The sequence below is a fragment of the Odocoileus virginianus genome, unplaced genomic scaffold (assembly GCF_023699985.2).
Source record: "Odocoileus virginianus isolate 20LAN1187 ecotype Illinois unplaced genomic scaffold, Ovbor_1.2 Unplaced_Scaffold_20, whole genome shotgun sequence".
Classification (NCBI taxonomy): domain Eukaryota; kingdom Metazoa; phylum Chordata; class Mammalia; order Artiodactyla; family Cervidae; genus Odocoileus; species Odocoileus virginianus.
Window position 1 is genome coordinate 173,789 of NW_027224282.1, and position 14,059 is coordinate 187,847.

At 40.8% G+C, this 14,059-nt stretch overlaps 1 protein-coding gene across 1 annotated transcript; it reads left to right on the forward strand.

Annotated features, from left to right (window-relative positions):
- The first annotated feature begins 3,503 nt into the window (after nucleotides 1-3,503).
- UBE2A (ubiquitin conjugating enzyme E2 A) lies at nucleotides 3,504-12,675 on the forward strand. The gene is made up of 6 exons (XM_020888100.2): nucleotides 3,504-3,743; nucleotides 3,865-3,945; nucleotides 4,335-4,360; nucleotides 9,951-10,040; nucleotides 11,047-11,135; nucleotides 11,383-12,675. Exons 1-6 carry the CDS (start codon nucleotides 3,700-3,702, stop codon nucleotides 11,509-11,511), a joined length of 459 nt encoding a protein of 152 aa, XP_020743759.1. The 5' UTR covers nucleotides 3,504-3,699; the 3' UTR covers nucleotides 11,512-12,675.
- The last annotated feature ends 1,384 nt before the right edge of the window (nucleotides 12,676-14,059 follow it).

Consider the following 14,059-nt stretch of genomic DNA (forward strand, 5'->3'; position numbering starts at 1 on the left):
GGAAAATCACAATCTATTCTGAAAGCAAAAATGAAAGTCTATATTTCCCTAGTCATATAGTCCCATATTTCCACAGTCCTCCCTTTTAGGAAAATTCTCAAATCCTTGCCTATGAACAATTATTTTTTATCTTCTCTGCAGTTGCATTGCTAACACATGCATGTATGCTCAGTTGCTCAGTCATGTCTGACTCTTTGTGACCCCATGGACTGTAGCCCACCAGGCTCCTCTGTCCATGGGATTTTTCAGGCAAGAATACTGGAGTGGGTTGCCATTTCCTCCTCCAGGGGATCTTCCCAACTCAGGGATCGAACCTGCATCTCCTGCATAGCAGGCAGAGTCTTTACCCCTGAGCCATCAGGGAAGCCCACATCGCTGACAAACTTGGCTCTAAATTGAAAAGGACTTCTAGTTTCTTGACCCCTGTGCTTGGGAGGGAAGGGGGGATGCTTGCCTGTGTAGAAGGTATTTCTTCAAGATATCAAGGTGGGAAGGGGGGTGGAAGGAAGGCTTGGCCAGCTCTGCTATAGTTGGTACATTCCAGTCGTATAACCGTCTGTGCTGGAGAACTATCTTCTGTGTGCTGCTTGCTATGACAACCCTGCTTCTGATGAGGAATGTGGGGGCACAGTGTTCCTGCAATGCAGTTCCACTCTGCAGTCAGGCAATGCTCTCCCCACACTGTGGTGCCCTGGGGCTCCCAAAGAGCTACTTCTTAGCCATACAGCAAAGGAATTTCAGAAAACAGACAAGCCCACAACACACTCACACACATCTCTAGCCGTCAGTGAGTTTCAGACATTTATACCCAGTCCCTTATAGCCAGAAACCTCCCAGACCTCACCTCCTCTCCAGTATACTATATACCATTTCTCAGTGGGATGTTTTCAGAACACCTCTCTCAGGCTCAAACACCTATAAAAGCTGCCTAGCAAGCCTGAATTCCTCATCCTCACACTTAAGGGCATTTAATCAACTTCTGTCATCCTCACTTTTCCAAGTCAAGGTCTTGACAGTCTGCATTAGCCTCTCTAATCTGCCCACTATCCCCAGATCCTAGTTAAGCCCCACGTCCACGTTTGTGTTGTTCAGGAGCCACTTGTGTTCTTCCCTCCCTAGTCCTGCTTTTGTCTCTTCTGAAGCAACACTGAAATAAACCTATTTCAGGAAGCTTGCTCTAACCCCACCAGACTGATGATACCCCTGCTGTACAGATTCTTCAGCATCTGTGGAGTCACTTGTTTCTGCTCTGCAATTTGCTGCTGCTCTGGAGGCAGAATTCTAAGATGCCACCTCCTTCCTCAAGATTTCTGGTCACTTCTTGAGCTATTCAGTCAAATAGTAATCTGAGTTCTGCTATCAGGCAATTTTGCAGATATAATTAAGGTGCCAAATGAGATGATTTGAAGATCAGGAGATTATCTGGGGTGGGCCTGACCTAATCAGATAAGGCCTTAAAGTGAGCTGGGCTCTTCCTAAAGAAAGAGATTCAAATTGTGAGAGGAAAAGAAATACATTTTTTAAAAGTGTGATAGGGATTTGCTGGGAGAGAAATTCTCTGCTGCTGGATCTGAAGATGGAGTAGGCCACATGGCAAGGAGTGTAGATAACGTCTAGGAGCTGAAACTGGTCCCTGGCTGGCAGCCAGTAAGGAAATGGGGCCTTCAGTCCTGCAACCACAGGGAACTGAAGTTGGCTAACAGCTTGTGGCAATTTGCTAAACATCAATAGAAAACGAATGCACTTGCTTTCATAAATCTTGCTTTTGTTGATTCCGTATGTGTGTATTAGTAGACAGCAAGCTCCTAGATGAGAGGAAAAGGAAATTTTTAAATTTACTTTTGTACCCCCTTCCCACCACAGCCATAATGTGATGGTATATTAGGGAGATTTGCTTAACCGATATATTAGAATTAATGGGAGATATAAATCCTTGGCCATGAGAGTACCTGTTGTAAAGCAGCAGCTAGAATCATTACCATTGTCAAGTGCCTCCTGTTTCCCATTTTAGAAACAAATTCCTGCACATCTGATATCTTCTGGATATCTTCAGGTAGATGTCTCACTAGTCCCATGAACTCAGCAAGTCCCCAGATATTCTGTCCCCAAACTGCCCTTCCCCTCTCTTTTCCCTTATTCAGGTAATGGTACTTCAAACTCCCAATTATCTTGGGGGTTAGAACTTGAGCCATTGTTTGGCCACACTGCACTTGGAGGCTTGTGGGGATCTTAATTCTGGGACCAGGGGTTGACCGATGTCCCCTGCATTGGAAGCACAGAGCCCTAACCTCTGAACCACCAGGGAAGTCCCCAGAACTTGAGCCTCCGTAGACTCCTTCCTCTCTCTTGTCCCCACATTCTGTTGGCAAGTCCTTTCTGTTTTTATTGTCATTGCCTGGTTCACTACCTCTCACCTGGAATACTTCAAGAGTCTTCTAGTTGCTGTCCTGGGACCCGTCTCCAATGAGTACAGCTCTGATCACCTTGCCTTTCTGCTCAACCAACTTCCAAGGAAGCCATTAGCTTGGCATTCAAAACTCTCCCTGAGTGAACCTAAACCTACTTTTCTCATGTTTCCAAAAAATTCTTAAATGCGTATTTTGCCTACCTTCTATGTTATTTGGGGTTGACCTTTTTAAAAAATATTCTTTAAAACTGTTATTGCTTTTGCAGGTCCACATACTAACTGTGACTCTTCCCTGCAACCTACAGCTTTTTCACCTGCATCTTACCGTTCCTTTTACTTCAGACTCACTGCTCTTCCAATTCTCTGCAATCGGATATTCTCATACCCTTGGACTCTTCTGAACATATAGTAGCCACTTGGCTTGTTGAACTGTCAAGGGGAAATGTGGTTCCAGAGCCAAATTGTGAGTGCCCAAAGCTAAAGCCTTATTCTGCTTGCCTCCAGCTTTCATTCCCTCCCCCAGGACACACACCACCATTTCATTCTGCTTTGGGGTAATCATCGGCCTAAATGTTGGGGCCCGCACATTCATCCCATAGAGAAGGGGGACCCTCGACCTCACCGTCGAGGTTGATTTACTCTTCGGATGTTCAGTGATTTTGACCAGTCACACAGGTTCCTCCCCAGCTTCCCGTGTCCGTAGGAGGTGTACCCCCTAGAGTTCCGGCTTTAGGAGAACCGGTTTCGCCTTCCTCCACTCTGTCCTCATTGAGATTGAGACTTCATCCTTTTCCCCCTCAACCACTGTGTGCACTTTAAATAAGTGATCTGATCTCAAAAAAAAAAGAAGAAAAAGGAAAACCAGAAAAAAAGCTTCCCATGGTTCGTCTTAGAATTGGCAAGTGAAGGTGGACCAATTCCACCACCCGATCCTATTGCATTCCCGGCAATTAACTTGAGGCCCGCAGCTTGCTTCTCACCCTGGCTCCCCGCGTCCCTTAGGGGTTTAATGACCTAAGCAACTTTCCGTCCCTCCCCCCACCCCTGTCCCGTCTTGGTACGGCCTGTCCGGCCTTTGGCGTTCCACCCCCGTTCTTTCCTTCCAGGTTGGTTCAGCCCCGGTCTACTCTGGGGTGGTGCTAAGCCGGCGCCAGACCGACCCTCGACTTAGGAGAGGCAGTGCGGTTCCTCTAGGCGCTTCTTCGTTGGTTCCTCCGGCTTCCTCCGCCTCCTCACCACCCGCGGGGACCCGAGAGCTCGGTGTATGCCCCACCCCTGACCCCGCTAGAGACATGTCCACCCCGGCTCGGCGGCGTCTCATGAGGGACTTCAAGAGGTAACCCGCCCGGGACTCTGGGGGCCGGGGGCTGCGGCCGGGGCGCAGGGCGGGGCCGGCAGCGGGTCGGGCTGGCGGCGGGGGCTGGATAGCGGGAGGTGCCTGTGTTGTTTCCCTGAAGGTTGCAGGAGGATCCTCCAGCCGGAGTCAGCGGGGCTCCGTCCGAGAACAACATTATGGTTTGGAACGCGGTCATTTTTGGGTGAGTCTGCGTTCCGGGTGGTGGTGAGAGCTGGGGGACCCGTGTGCCCGCTGGGATCGGCCCGGTGCGGAGGCGGGGACTGAGCAAGAAGATTTGGGGCTCGTTGGGCCTAGGCGCCTCCCCGGAGCCTGTGCGTCGATTAGGTCGGTTCCCGCTGCCAGGGGAACCATTTGGGGTTCGGAGGGGGGCGGGGCGGGGAGCGGTGGCGCTTCGGCCTGCCTGGGGTTTCGGAGCCCCAAAGCTCTCTTGGTAGTGGCTTTGCAACCCGGGAAGTGGGTGGTTTACCAGAGGTGGGGCGAGCAGAGCTCATAATAGCCACCTCCTCAGATGAACCGGGGAGAGAGGAGCCCCCGCTGCGGGAACTGACTTGTTTCTCTCTTGTGTTGTAGGCCTGAAGGGACCCCGTTTGAGGATGGTAAGAGAGTTTCTTTACCCACCTTTCGGGACCCTGATCTTCTGGGGAAAGGGTTTCCCAGTCAGCCTGGAAGTGCCTCCTACTTAATAACCCGCTTCTCCCTAGCCTCTGCCTACTAAAGGCTTGAGAAGAGTCCAGTCTGTGGCAGGTTGTTCTGGCTATTGTCCGCTTGACTAAAACTGCACCTTTTTTCCTGCTGCTTAAAAAAATCTGAGTAAGGCAGTCACTTTTTAAAAGGAGCATGATACCACTGATGTTAAGGGTTTGTGAGGTTTGGGATGTGATCCTGCTAAATTCAGCATCACCACCGCCTCCATCAGGATACTGAGTTAGGATCAACCCAACCACTTGCTGATAGACTTGGAGACCCCAGGGACCATCTGGTTCAGGATTCTGTCATAAGGGTGGGAACTGTGTTCAGCAGGTGCTTCATGTGTGTTGTTGGATGTTGAATGGATGCAAGAATGCCTTGCACACAACTGTCTGGTTTCTACAATCTGACATTGAGTGCTTTTCAGCCTCACTGCTTTAAGATGGTCTTTACTGACACCTTCAATAGCCAACTTGTTGTTTCATATTTTTAAATGAGTTTTCAGCATGTGCTTTTATCAAGACTTTATGATCAGTGATCTCAAGGGAGTTTCACAATTGAGGGGAGCCTTAATGTACTCTCTTACCAGTGTCCAACCTGCTTCAAGATACTACACGTACTTATACGTACATGATTTTTAGGTTTAGGTTTGACTTTTAAAAACACACTAAGTTGCTTTTTAAGGGCTTTTTAAAGCTTCTTGTTTTGATATAATTATAGATTTGTGTGGAGTTGTAATAAGTAATAATACAGAGAGACCTTGTATACCCTTCACCTGTTCCCCCCTCTCCCTTGGTAACATCTTGAATGACTGTGCACAACCAGGAAATTGACATTGATATAGTTTTATGTGCACTCAATTGTGTGTGCATGTGTGTGTGTAGTTAATTGCTTTTGAAAGCTTAATGCATTTAAAAAGATGATTAAAAGTATTTGAACTGATGATTGACATCTTTAAACAGAAAAGGGTCTTTCTGTTATTTATTTTCTTCTCAATGCCTTGTATTCCTTTGGTCACAGAGCATTTGAGAGAGATCTGTATACATATGCACACACATATGCATACACCTCCATTTGAAGGTGGCAACAAAAGAATTTCAACAAACTACTCAGTAGAAACAGTTGCCAAGTCAGATTGCCTTTGGATGTTACCAACCACAGGATGTTGTGAGGTAAATGAGTATCAACCAATTCTAGGATTTGTCTCAAACACTCAGATTTCTCTAGCAGACTGTAGACAGTAACTTGGATACTTTTAGTTTCTTTTCTGCCTTCACCTCCTGGTTAAATATCACTGTTCTTCAGTGCTTTGATGAAATGACAGCAGGGGAGTGTGATCCTGAAGGCATACTACTTTGGCGCGTGCGGTAAATCATTTGAACTGATCCTGATCCATAGCAAAAGCTAGCTAGGCTTAATTTTCCTCCATTAGATCGGTGCTGGTTCTTCATACTTAAGCTTTATGTGCAGATTAGCTGTGTATTTGCTTTAGCTCCAGCAGGCTTTATTTTCATTGGCTTCTTTTTTCCTCCTGATTTTATTCAGACTGCTTTATGCTGGGCACAACTTTATTAATAGTACATCGCTTTGCTAGGGGTTGGCAACTTAAATATTTCAAGGGTGCTTCTCTCGCTTTAAGTGGTATGAATTGGAAAAGTACTTATGGAATCCATTATCTACCTGGACCTTCCCCCTTGACATTACTGGTTCTATTTTTGATGATGTGTCTCTCCACCCTTACATTACTGAAAGGAGTTACTCAGGCTAAATGACAGTACCCTTTTCTGATTCATTCTTTTGAGTAGTCTGCTATCCCTGAATGCATCCTCAGGTGTCTCGAACACTAACCAAGGTTACAAGAATTTTTTTACCATTTAAAAATACTTCATTTACAGCTAGGAAATTTACTGGAAAGGCCCGATTAGGAACAAGTGGCATAGTTGATTTTGCTGTTGCCAATGTATGATACAAATCAACAGCTTCAAAACTACTTTTGCTGATTCCTTGTAACCATCTGGAGCAGACGTTTCCAGAACAGCTAGGCCCTAGTTAAAGAGCTGAACTTTTAAATATAGGAACTCTTCAAGGTATTTCAATTTAACTTCACACACTTGAAGTAAGAGGACTATGTTCCCAAGAGCTTACACTACCAAACAAAACATTGAATGCATCTTCATAAAATATCTTGGCATGTATGCTGAATATGAAGGTTAAGAAACAATGTATTCTCCACCGCATCATCTGAAAATTGTTAATAGAAACAGTAAGATACTAGTATTTGATTTTTACAGTGGATGTATTCTTAAGAATTTGGTGTCTTTATTTTTAAATGAATCACTTAAACAGTCCACAAGGGCTGTTCTTAAGGTACATAAATCCTGTAATGAAGGTTGATTATTATCTTAAAAGTCAGACTTTTTCAATCATTAAAAAAATTTAAGTATATATACTTTGCTTCCTCCTCAGGGGTCACAAACTGGTGGCTAAATGGCAGAAAACACCTACAGAGGTGCTTTCTTTGTCCAATACAATATTTTCAAAGGTTGAATTTGTGACTGTTTTTAGGCAGAACATACACTAACCAAATCACTCCCTATTGCCATACATCAGCCATTTAACACATTTCTATAGTTGTCCGGGTCCCTAGGTATAGATGGATTAATTCATACTTTCCTTACAATGTTGTGGCCTCCTCAGGAAGATAAAAAAATCAGTACAGGTTGTGTACAATAAAGGCGAGGCTCAAGTTTTCAATTATTTTAAAGCCTAGCCTTCTAAATATTCAGAGGATAAGCTTAGGCTCAATTGCATAATATTAATTCTAGGATTTTAAATATCCTTATCGTTCATTTTGGGTCTCAGAAATTGCAATGAAACTTGTACTGAAGAGGTTCTTATTGTTTAATGCAGCTAAAAGTATGAAACATCCCTTTAAATGTGTACTTTGAGTAAGATGTGGGTAAGTCCTACTAATTTATATTCATATTGACATAAGCAGGTGGTTTCACTTCTCAAGATATTAAGTAAGCTGTTCTAAAAGACTTGATTAACTTCTTTGGTAGCTAGGTAACCACCTTGTTGAACTTTTCAGCAAGCAGTAGGCAGAAAGCTCAAGTCAAGGGTTTTGTGAACCACCAGCTTATGTTCTCAACTTGCGTTTCACTGTGAGTGTTTGGTGTAGGTCAGAAAGAAAGTACTATCTAGTATTTGAATTCATTAATTGTATTTTTCTTACTGATAATGGTTTGGATTTTGGGGTTTTGCCTCCTTCAACTGGGTCTAGAGATGTGAAACTGTAGAATTATTGTAACTAAAGTATTTATGAAGTACTTGTTTTATATCACTGTGCATCTTTGCCTCATTTAAACCTCACAACAGTGTTATGTAGTGAGCATTATTATTAACCCATTTTCCAGATGAGGAACTTGAGTTATAGTCAAGTTAAGCAGCTTCCCCCACGGTTTCATAACGAGCAAGTAGCAAAGCAAGGATTTGAACCTAGATCTGACTGCAAAGCTTCCACTTTGCCCCACTGTTTATACTTACGCTTGCCTTCTGTGTGGCTTTACCACCTTTAAGTACCATATTTAATGATGGTTTTAATTTAAAGTACCTGGGAGCTCTGCACACTATTAAATCTGCCCAATTTTAGAGCAATTTCTTGATGATAAATCTCTAAGCTATAATTTAAGTGTGTATCAACACTGAGCCAAATGTGTTTATACTTGAGATACATAAGGAAGCTCAAAGTTTTGAACTCACACTCATTCCCAGTTTTTCTTGCATATTATATTATTAGTAGAACTGAAAAAGAAGAACTGTGCTTTCTCCCTAAAAAATAGGAAGAGTTATGACCAGGTGGTGATAAAGGTGAAGTGTGTTCTGATGGACTAGAGCATGTTTATCCATTTCAAAATACTATACTGTTTGTCCTTAGTTATAATTCATAGTATCTTTAGATCTGACTTTAAATTTTAGGGAGTAAAAATAGTTTCTTGAATATGTCTCCGTATGTTGCATTTTACATTATTCTGAAACTTTGGGACACATGTTCATACCAAGGGCGCCTTTGTTAGCAAATTGTTTACTGTGAGTTTGCTGGTAGAAAACACATTTTGGTATTGTTATATGTAACATCTAGGAGTAAAATGATTGTGACCTTTTTTCTTAAGTGGAAAGGTGGAATGGAAGCAAGGAAGAAATAAATTCCTAACTCTGAAGGAACTAGTAACACATTATAATCTTATCTGAAGTGTGGTCTATTGTATTAGAATAAGTAATGTATTAAATGGACCAGAGTAATAGATTGGAACATGCATCACCTTATAGCAGATAGTAACTGGTTCCTTAAGATTACTTGAAGAAATTTCAGTCAGGAAAAAACAGTTGCCCAGTTGTTTTCTTGAATTTATTAAAACCAATTAAAAATAACATCTTGAAGGAAATAATCTCCCCAAATCACAACTTCCAACAATTCTTTTTTTGTTGTTTGGCTGTGCCTCGTGGCATGTGGGATCTTAGTTCCCCAGCCAGGGATGAACCCACATCCCCTGCTCCCCTGCAGTGGAAGCATGGAGTCTTAACCACTGGACCGCCAGGGAAGTCCCCCAACAATTCTTGAATTAGATCCAGCTTGTCTATTTCTTATAAGTTTCTAACCTAGTATGTTTTAGGGCCTCCCGTGACCTTAGTTGACACATATTCAAGAAAAATAATTTGTTTCAATGGTAGCGTAAACAAACATCATTAGAAAGAACTTTACTGGAGACACGAATGCAATCTAATGTGATTTTTAAATTATTTCTGCCATTAATTCCCTCCATTAGTGTGAATTATTGAGTTGGTTTTATAGTTAAGTATCTTGTGAGTCATACTTAAGGGTTTTTAAGAGAGACTGTGAAGTTTTTTCTGGCTTACATTCAATTATGTTTTCATTATAGAGTTGCTATTACATGAAAAGGAGCCAGGGAACACTTTTATACTTATTCCCTGCTGTTTTAAAAATAATTTGATTGTTGATTTGTATTTCTAACATTGGTTTTTGAACCTTTGTGCTCATTCTTTCTAGTCCGTTTAAAAATCACTGGAGAGTTTAAGATGACAGCTGATGAAGATTGGACTTTATTAAGGTCTTTCAGTCTTCTAAAGGAGGAGGGCCAAATTTTGGCTGTAGTTGCTTGTCATTTTAAGGATGTCTTCAAAATATACAGGGGCTGAAGTTATCCCGCAGGCAGTAATTTTGAGTTTAAGATAGCTGAATTTAAGTTTGGGGGAGAATAATGGAAAAGCAAAAACTGAATCAGCTTCAAGCGGCGGTTCTCACACTGTTCCTGTTTGGGGCAGTTCCTCAAGCTGTACCTCCTACCTGGTCTCTCCTCTCTACTCTCTATCTTTGCATTATTTCATATAATACTTGAGAAACAAGTCATGTAGCATTAAAAACAAAGTACTACTGAACAAAATGATAAATGTTCTTAACCGTTGTTTTTCTAATTACAGGAACCTTTAAGCTTACAATAGAATTCACTGAGGAATATCCGAATAAGCCACCGACGGTTAGATTTGTCTCTAAGATGTTCCATCCAAATGGCAAGTATCTCTTTTTAATAGAGTATTCTAAATTGCTGTATTGTTTATTTGGGGAAGTATTCCACATTTCCTACTTATTCGTCTGTAGTACCTGAGTATTTGTGTAGGCATCTTACTGTTTTCTGAAAGCTGGTCTTGTTCATGGTGGCCTATTGCTGTCTCGGTCTAGGTCCTAGAATGAAGCTGTGAAGGGACACTGCCTTTGTTTGGAATCTGAGAGCCTTCTGGTTTTGATGATTTTATCATTTACTTAATAAATAAAAATAAAGGTGTTCTTGAGGTTTCCTTTTAATGTAAGGCCAGATTGGGGTAATTTTGTGTTGTAATTATATTCACTAGCATTTAAAACAACCGTTTTCAGCTTTGGATGCAAATCAGAATTAGCATGGAACATTTAAAAGCTATGGATGCCCTGGCCTCACTCCAGACCTGCTGAATATCAGATTCTGTGGTTAAGGTCCAGGTATACAGTATATTAGAAAAGTACCACAGGTGATTCTATCTTAGTACTTCACTTTTTTTCCCTTCCTAGTAGCAAGCCTAGAACAACTTACCTTTTATTCAGGTTAATATTCCAGGGCATCAGGTATTTTTATCTTCATGCCAAAATGAAACTTTGTGAACTCTGAGCTATCTTTTGTTATTTCAGTAAGAGGTAGTGTTTAGAAATTTGGTGGAATGAATTTCCCATAAGCCTGTGGATGACTGGGAACCCTGTTAAAAAAAAATTCATGTGGTTTCCTGGATAACAGGACAGTTTTTTCAGAATAACAAGCACTAAGTATCTTCCAGTTTTACACAAATTATATTTGACATTCTCTGATCATCCCAGTTGTTTCACTAGTAGTGATTATGACACTTCTTTTAGGAATATAATTGAGAAGCAGCTTAGGAATCTTTTGTAAACCTCAAAAGCAAAGTATTCTTGACTCTATTTGTCTTGACTATGATGTTAAAACCTTAATGGTTTTGTTATGTTTAAGATAACCTACTTCTATGCTCTTAGTCTATGCAGATGGTAGCATATGTCTGGACATACTTCAGAACCGTTGGAGTCCAACCTATGATGTGTCTTCCATTTTAACATCCATACAGGTGAATTTTCCTTAATGTGACTATCCTTTGATCCATTTATATTAGCAATTGTTTTTTGAAAGTCATAAGTTAAGTAAAAAGTAGGTCATTAAGACCTAAGCCACCAGAAAACATATTTGCTTAGCTATAGCAGACTAATGTAACTGAAGATTATCACGCTGAGAGCAAATTTAGCTGCTACCTAGGATAATTCAAGTGATTGTATCTAGGCACTGAGGAACTGACTTGTTACAAAATGTCTCTATAGTCTCTACTGGATGAACCCAATCCCAATAGTCCAGCAAATAGCCAGGCTGCTCAGCTGTACCAGGAGAACAAGCGGGAGTATGAAAAACGTGTTTCTGCGATAGTAGAACAGAGCTGGCGTGACTGTTGACCTGGGTGGAAGAAAAGAAGCAGCAGTCATAAGGAAAATATGTATCGATGTGTTTGTCATCTTCCTGTTCTTCAGTGTCATTACATTTACTTTATTAAAAGCAAAATAGCTGTTGTGCCGTTTCCATCTTCCCTTGCCGAGCTTTTCCTATCCCTTCTACCTTCTCCTTAAACATCAGAGAACACCCTCTATGAGATCAAATGTACTGTACCTGGGTTACGTGCAAAAATACTAATGCTTAATTTCCCTTCTCTTGTATCTTATTTACAGTTTTAGGGCAGTTTTGTGTTACCCTACACTAAGCTTTTAAAATGAATTGTTTTACAAGTGGTGCTTATGCATAGCTTGATGACAGGAATGTTGTTTTTAACAAAATGATTGCTGAAGCCTTCACCCTGGCTGGTCCTTCACTTGTGTTAGATTTAGAAGTGAATTTTTGGAATATGGCATGTAGAAAAAAGGGAAACAAATCCTTGTAAACATCCACTTTGAAAGAGCAGTGGAAGCTTAAAAGGCTGTGATACTAAGATTTAATCAATGTGAACTATTTTTTACTGAAGGAAGGAAGAATGTTAAAAGACTTGGCCAAAGGAGTGCCACAATCATGTTAACTCACACATCCTCTCCTTGCAAGATATTCACTGGACACACCCAAGCTAAGTTTCAGAATACTGCAGTCTTCTGGATTTTCACTTTTTAAAGAGGTGTGGGAGCAGAGGAATGGAAACAATCATTAGTTTTTAATTAAGCTAGGAAGGTTGGAGAAACTTTAATCTTTCTAAAGGATCTGTTCTGCCCTATGTAAACAAATTTATAATCCCACATTGTTTTTCTTTTAGTTTCAATTAACTCAAGGAAGGGAACATATCTGTGGCAAACTGTTTTCCACTCAAATCCTCAGTTAATGCTGCATGCTTTAGTTTCTTCCTCCCTTTCAGTATTATAAGAACATTAAAGTCAATGTTTGCAGTCTTTTCTTTGAATATTTATACTTTTAGACAGTACCTTTAAGTAGCAGTGTGGGACAAGGCTTGTAAATGTTTTGTCTGATGTTCCATTGTCATCTTTTGTGCATTTATCACTCTTTTAAATCTAACTTTGCATAAGTAACCCATGTAAAAAATGTACATTTTTCAAAACTTGTAAATAAAAATAACCTTAAAATTTTGTAGTCAAAGTATAATTATATTTTAGCTGAATATGAATACAGATCCTGGGAGAGGGAAAAGAGAAGATGTTGCTGGAGAGGACCTTTATTCTTTTCAGTCTTAAGTATTTCATGCTTTTTAAAACATTCTAACAGAATGTAAAACTATTCAAACAAAGTTATTTCAGCATATATCATAGGCAATTAAGGGAATGAAACTGCTAACTGGGGAGAATTAACCTGGAGATTTACCATCATCCTTAGAGACCAAGGTCTAACATTGACCCTGACATTCCATCTCTTAAAAAAAGCCTTAGCTTAAAAAACAAACTACTGTAAAATGGTATTTTAGGTCTCGAGTAAAGTTTGGGAATACAGGTATCCTCAGTGTTACCTCGTTTAAACAAAACTTTCTTCTGAGGAGCAACCTAGTTCATTTTATAGAGACAAGGACAATGACTGGAAACTCACTTCTTAACTTGGTCGGGGGGGCGGTGATAAATGAAATTTAAGTCCTTCTGGTGTATTTAAAGAAGATTCAACGTGAGGGAGCTCATCCTACGCTGAACACATGAACTGGTTACATTCACCTGGGAACAACGTCCTTAAATACTTTCTCGTAAGTTCATTTCTGCTTCTAAGTAGAGTGACATTAAATCAGTATTTGGCAGATTAGTTTTACATAAATTTCTTCATCCTGCTGTGGCTGGATTTTTCTTTTCTTTTTTTGTCTGTGCTACATGGCTTATGGTTAGATCCCTAACCAGGGACTGAACATGGGCCATGGCAGTGAAAGCACCAAGTCTTAATCACTGGACCACCAGGGAATTCCTGTGGTTGGGTATCTTGAATATTGACACTGTTACTCGAAAAAATTAAGGTGAGATTGGGAATATGCATGTTTATTATTTTTTTCTTTCATACACCTCCTCAGAAACACTATTCCCAGTATCTTTCATGGGATAATCCTTTTAAAATCTTACAACAGCGTCAACAAACTGACTTCCCCAAAGCATCATATCCATGGTCAAAGGCACCACAATTCATTCATTTCAAAGTTTTAATGCAGATTTGCCTTTTTTCTTTACAGTTTTTTTTTAAACAAATGCTACAGGCTAACAACACCATACACTAATTTGTAACAATCATAAATTTAAAACACATATGTGAGGGCCCCTTTCAAATGGCAGATTGAACTTGAATCTTCAATTCTGCACCTGCTGGTATGGCAAAGGGAGTATGATGAAGAGCTAGAGTTGTAATTAAGAGTCCTTTATTTAGGACTCATCTCCAGCTTCAAGAGTTACTCATAGCACAGTGAATAATGTACTGTATACTATTTTTAAAAGAATCCCAACCAAATGCATGAAATTTCCATTCATTTTGTAATCAAAGGGGAGG

Bases quoted from the DNA above. Each gene is read 5' to 3' on its own strand.
- UBE2A (XM_020888100.2), top strand. From the start codon at position 3,700: ATGTCCACCCCGGCTCGGCGGCGTCTCATGAGGGACTTCAAGAG. The intron at 3,946-4,334 runs GTGAGTCTGCGT...CTTGTGTTGTAG, and splicing joins TGGAACGCGGTCATTTTTGG to GCCTGAAGGGACCCCGTTTG. The intron at 10,041-11,046 runs GCAAGTATCTCT...CTATGCTCTTAG, and splicing joins TAAGATGTTCCATCCAAATG to TCTATGCAGATGGTAGCATA.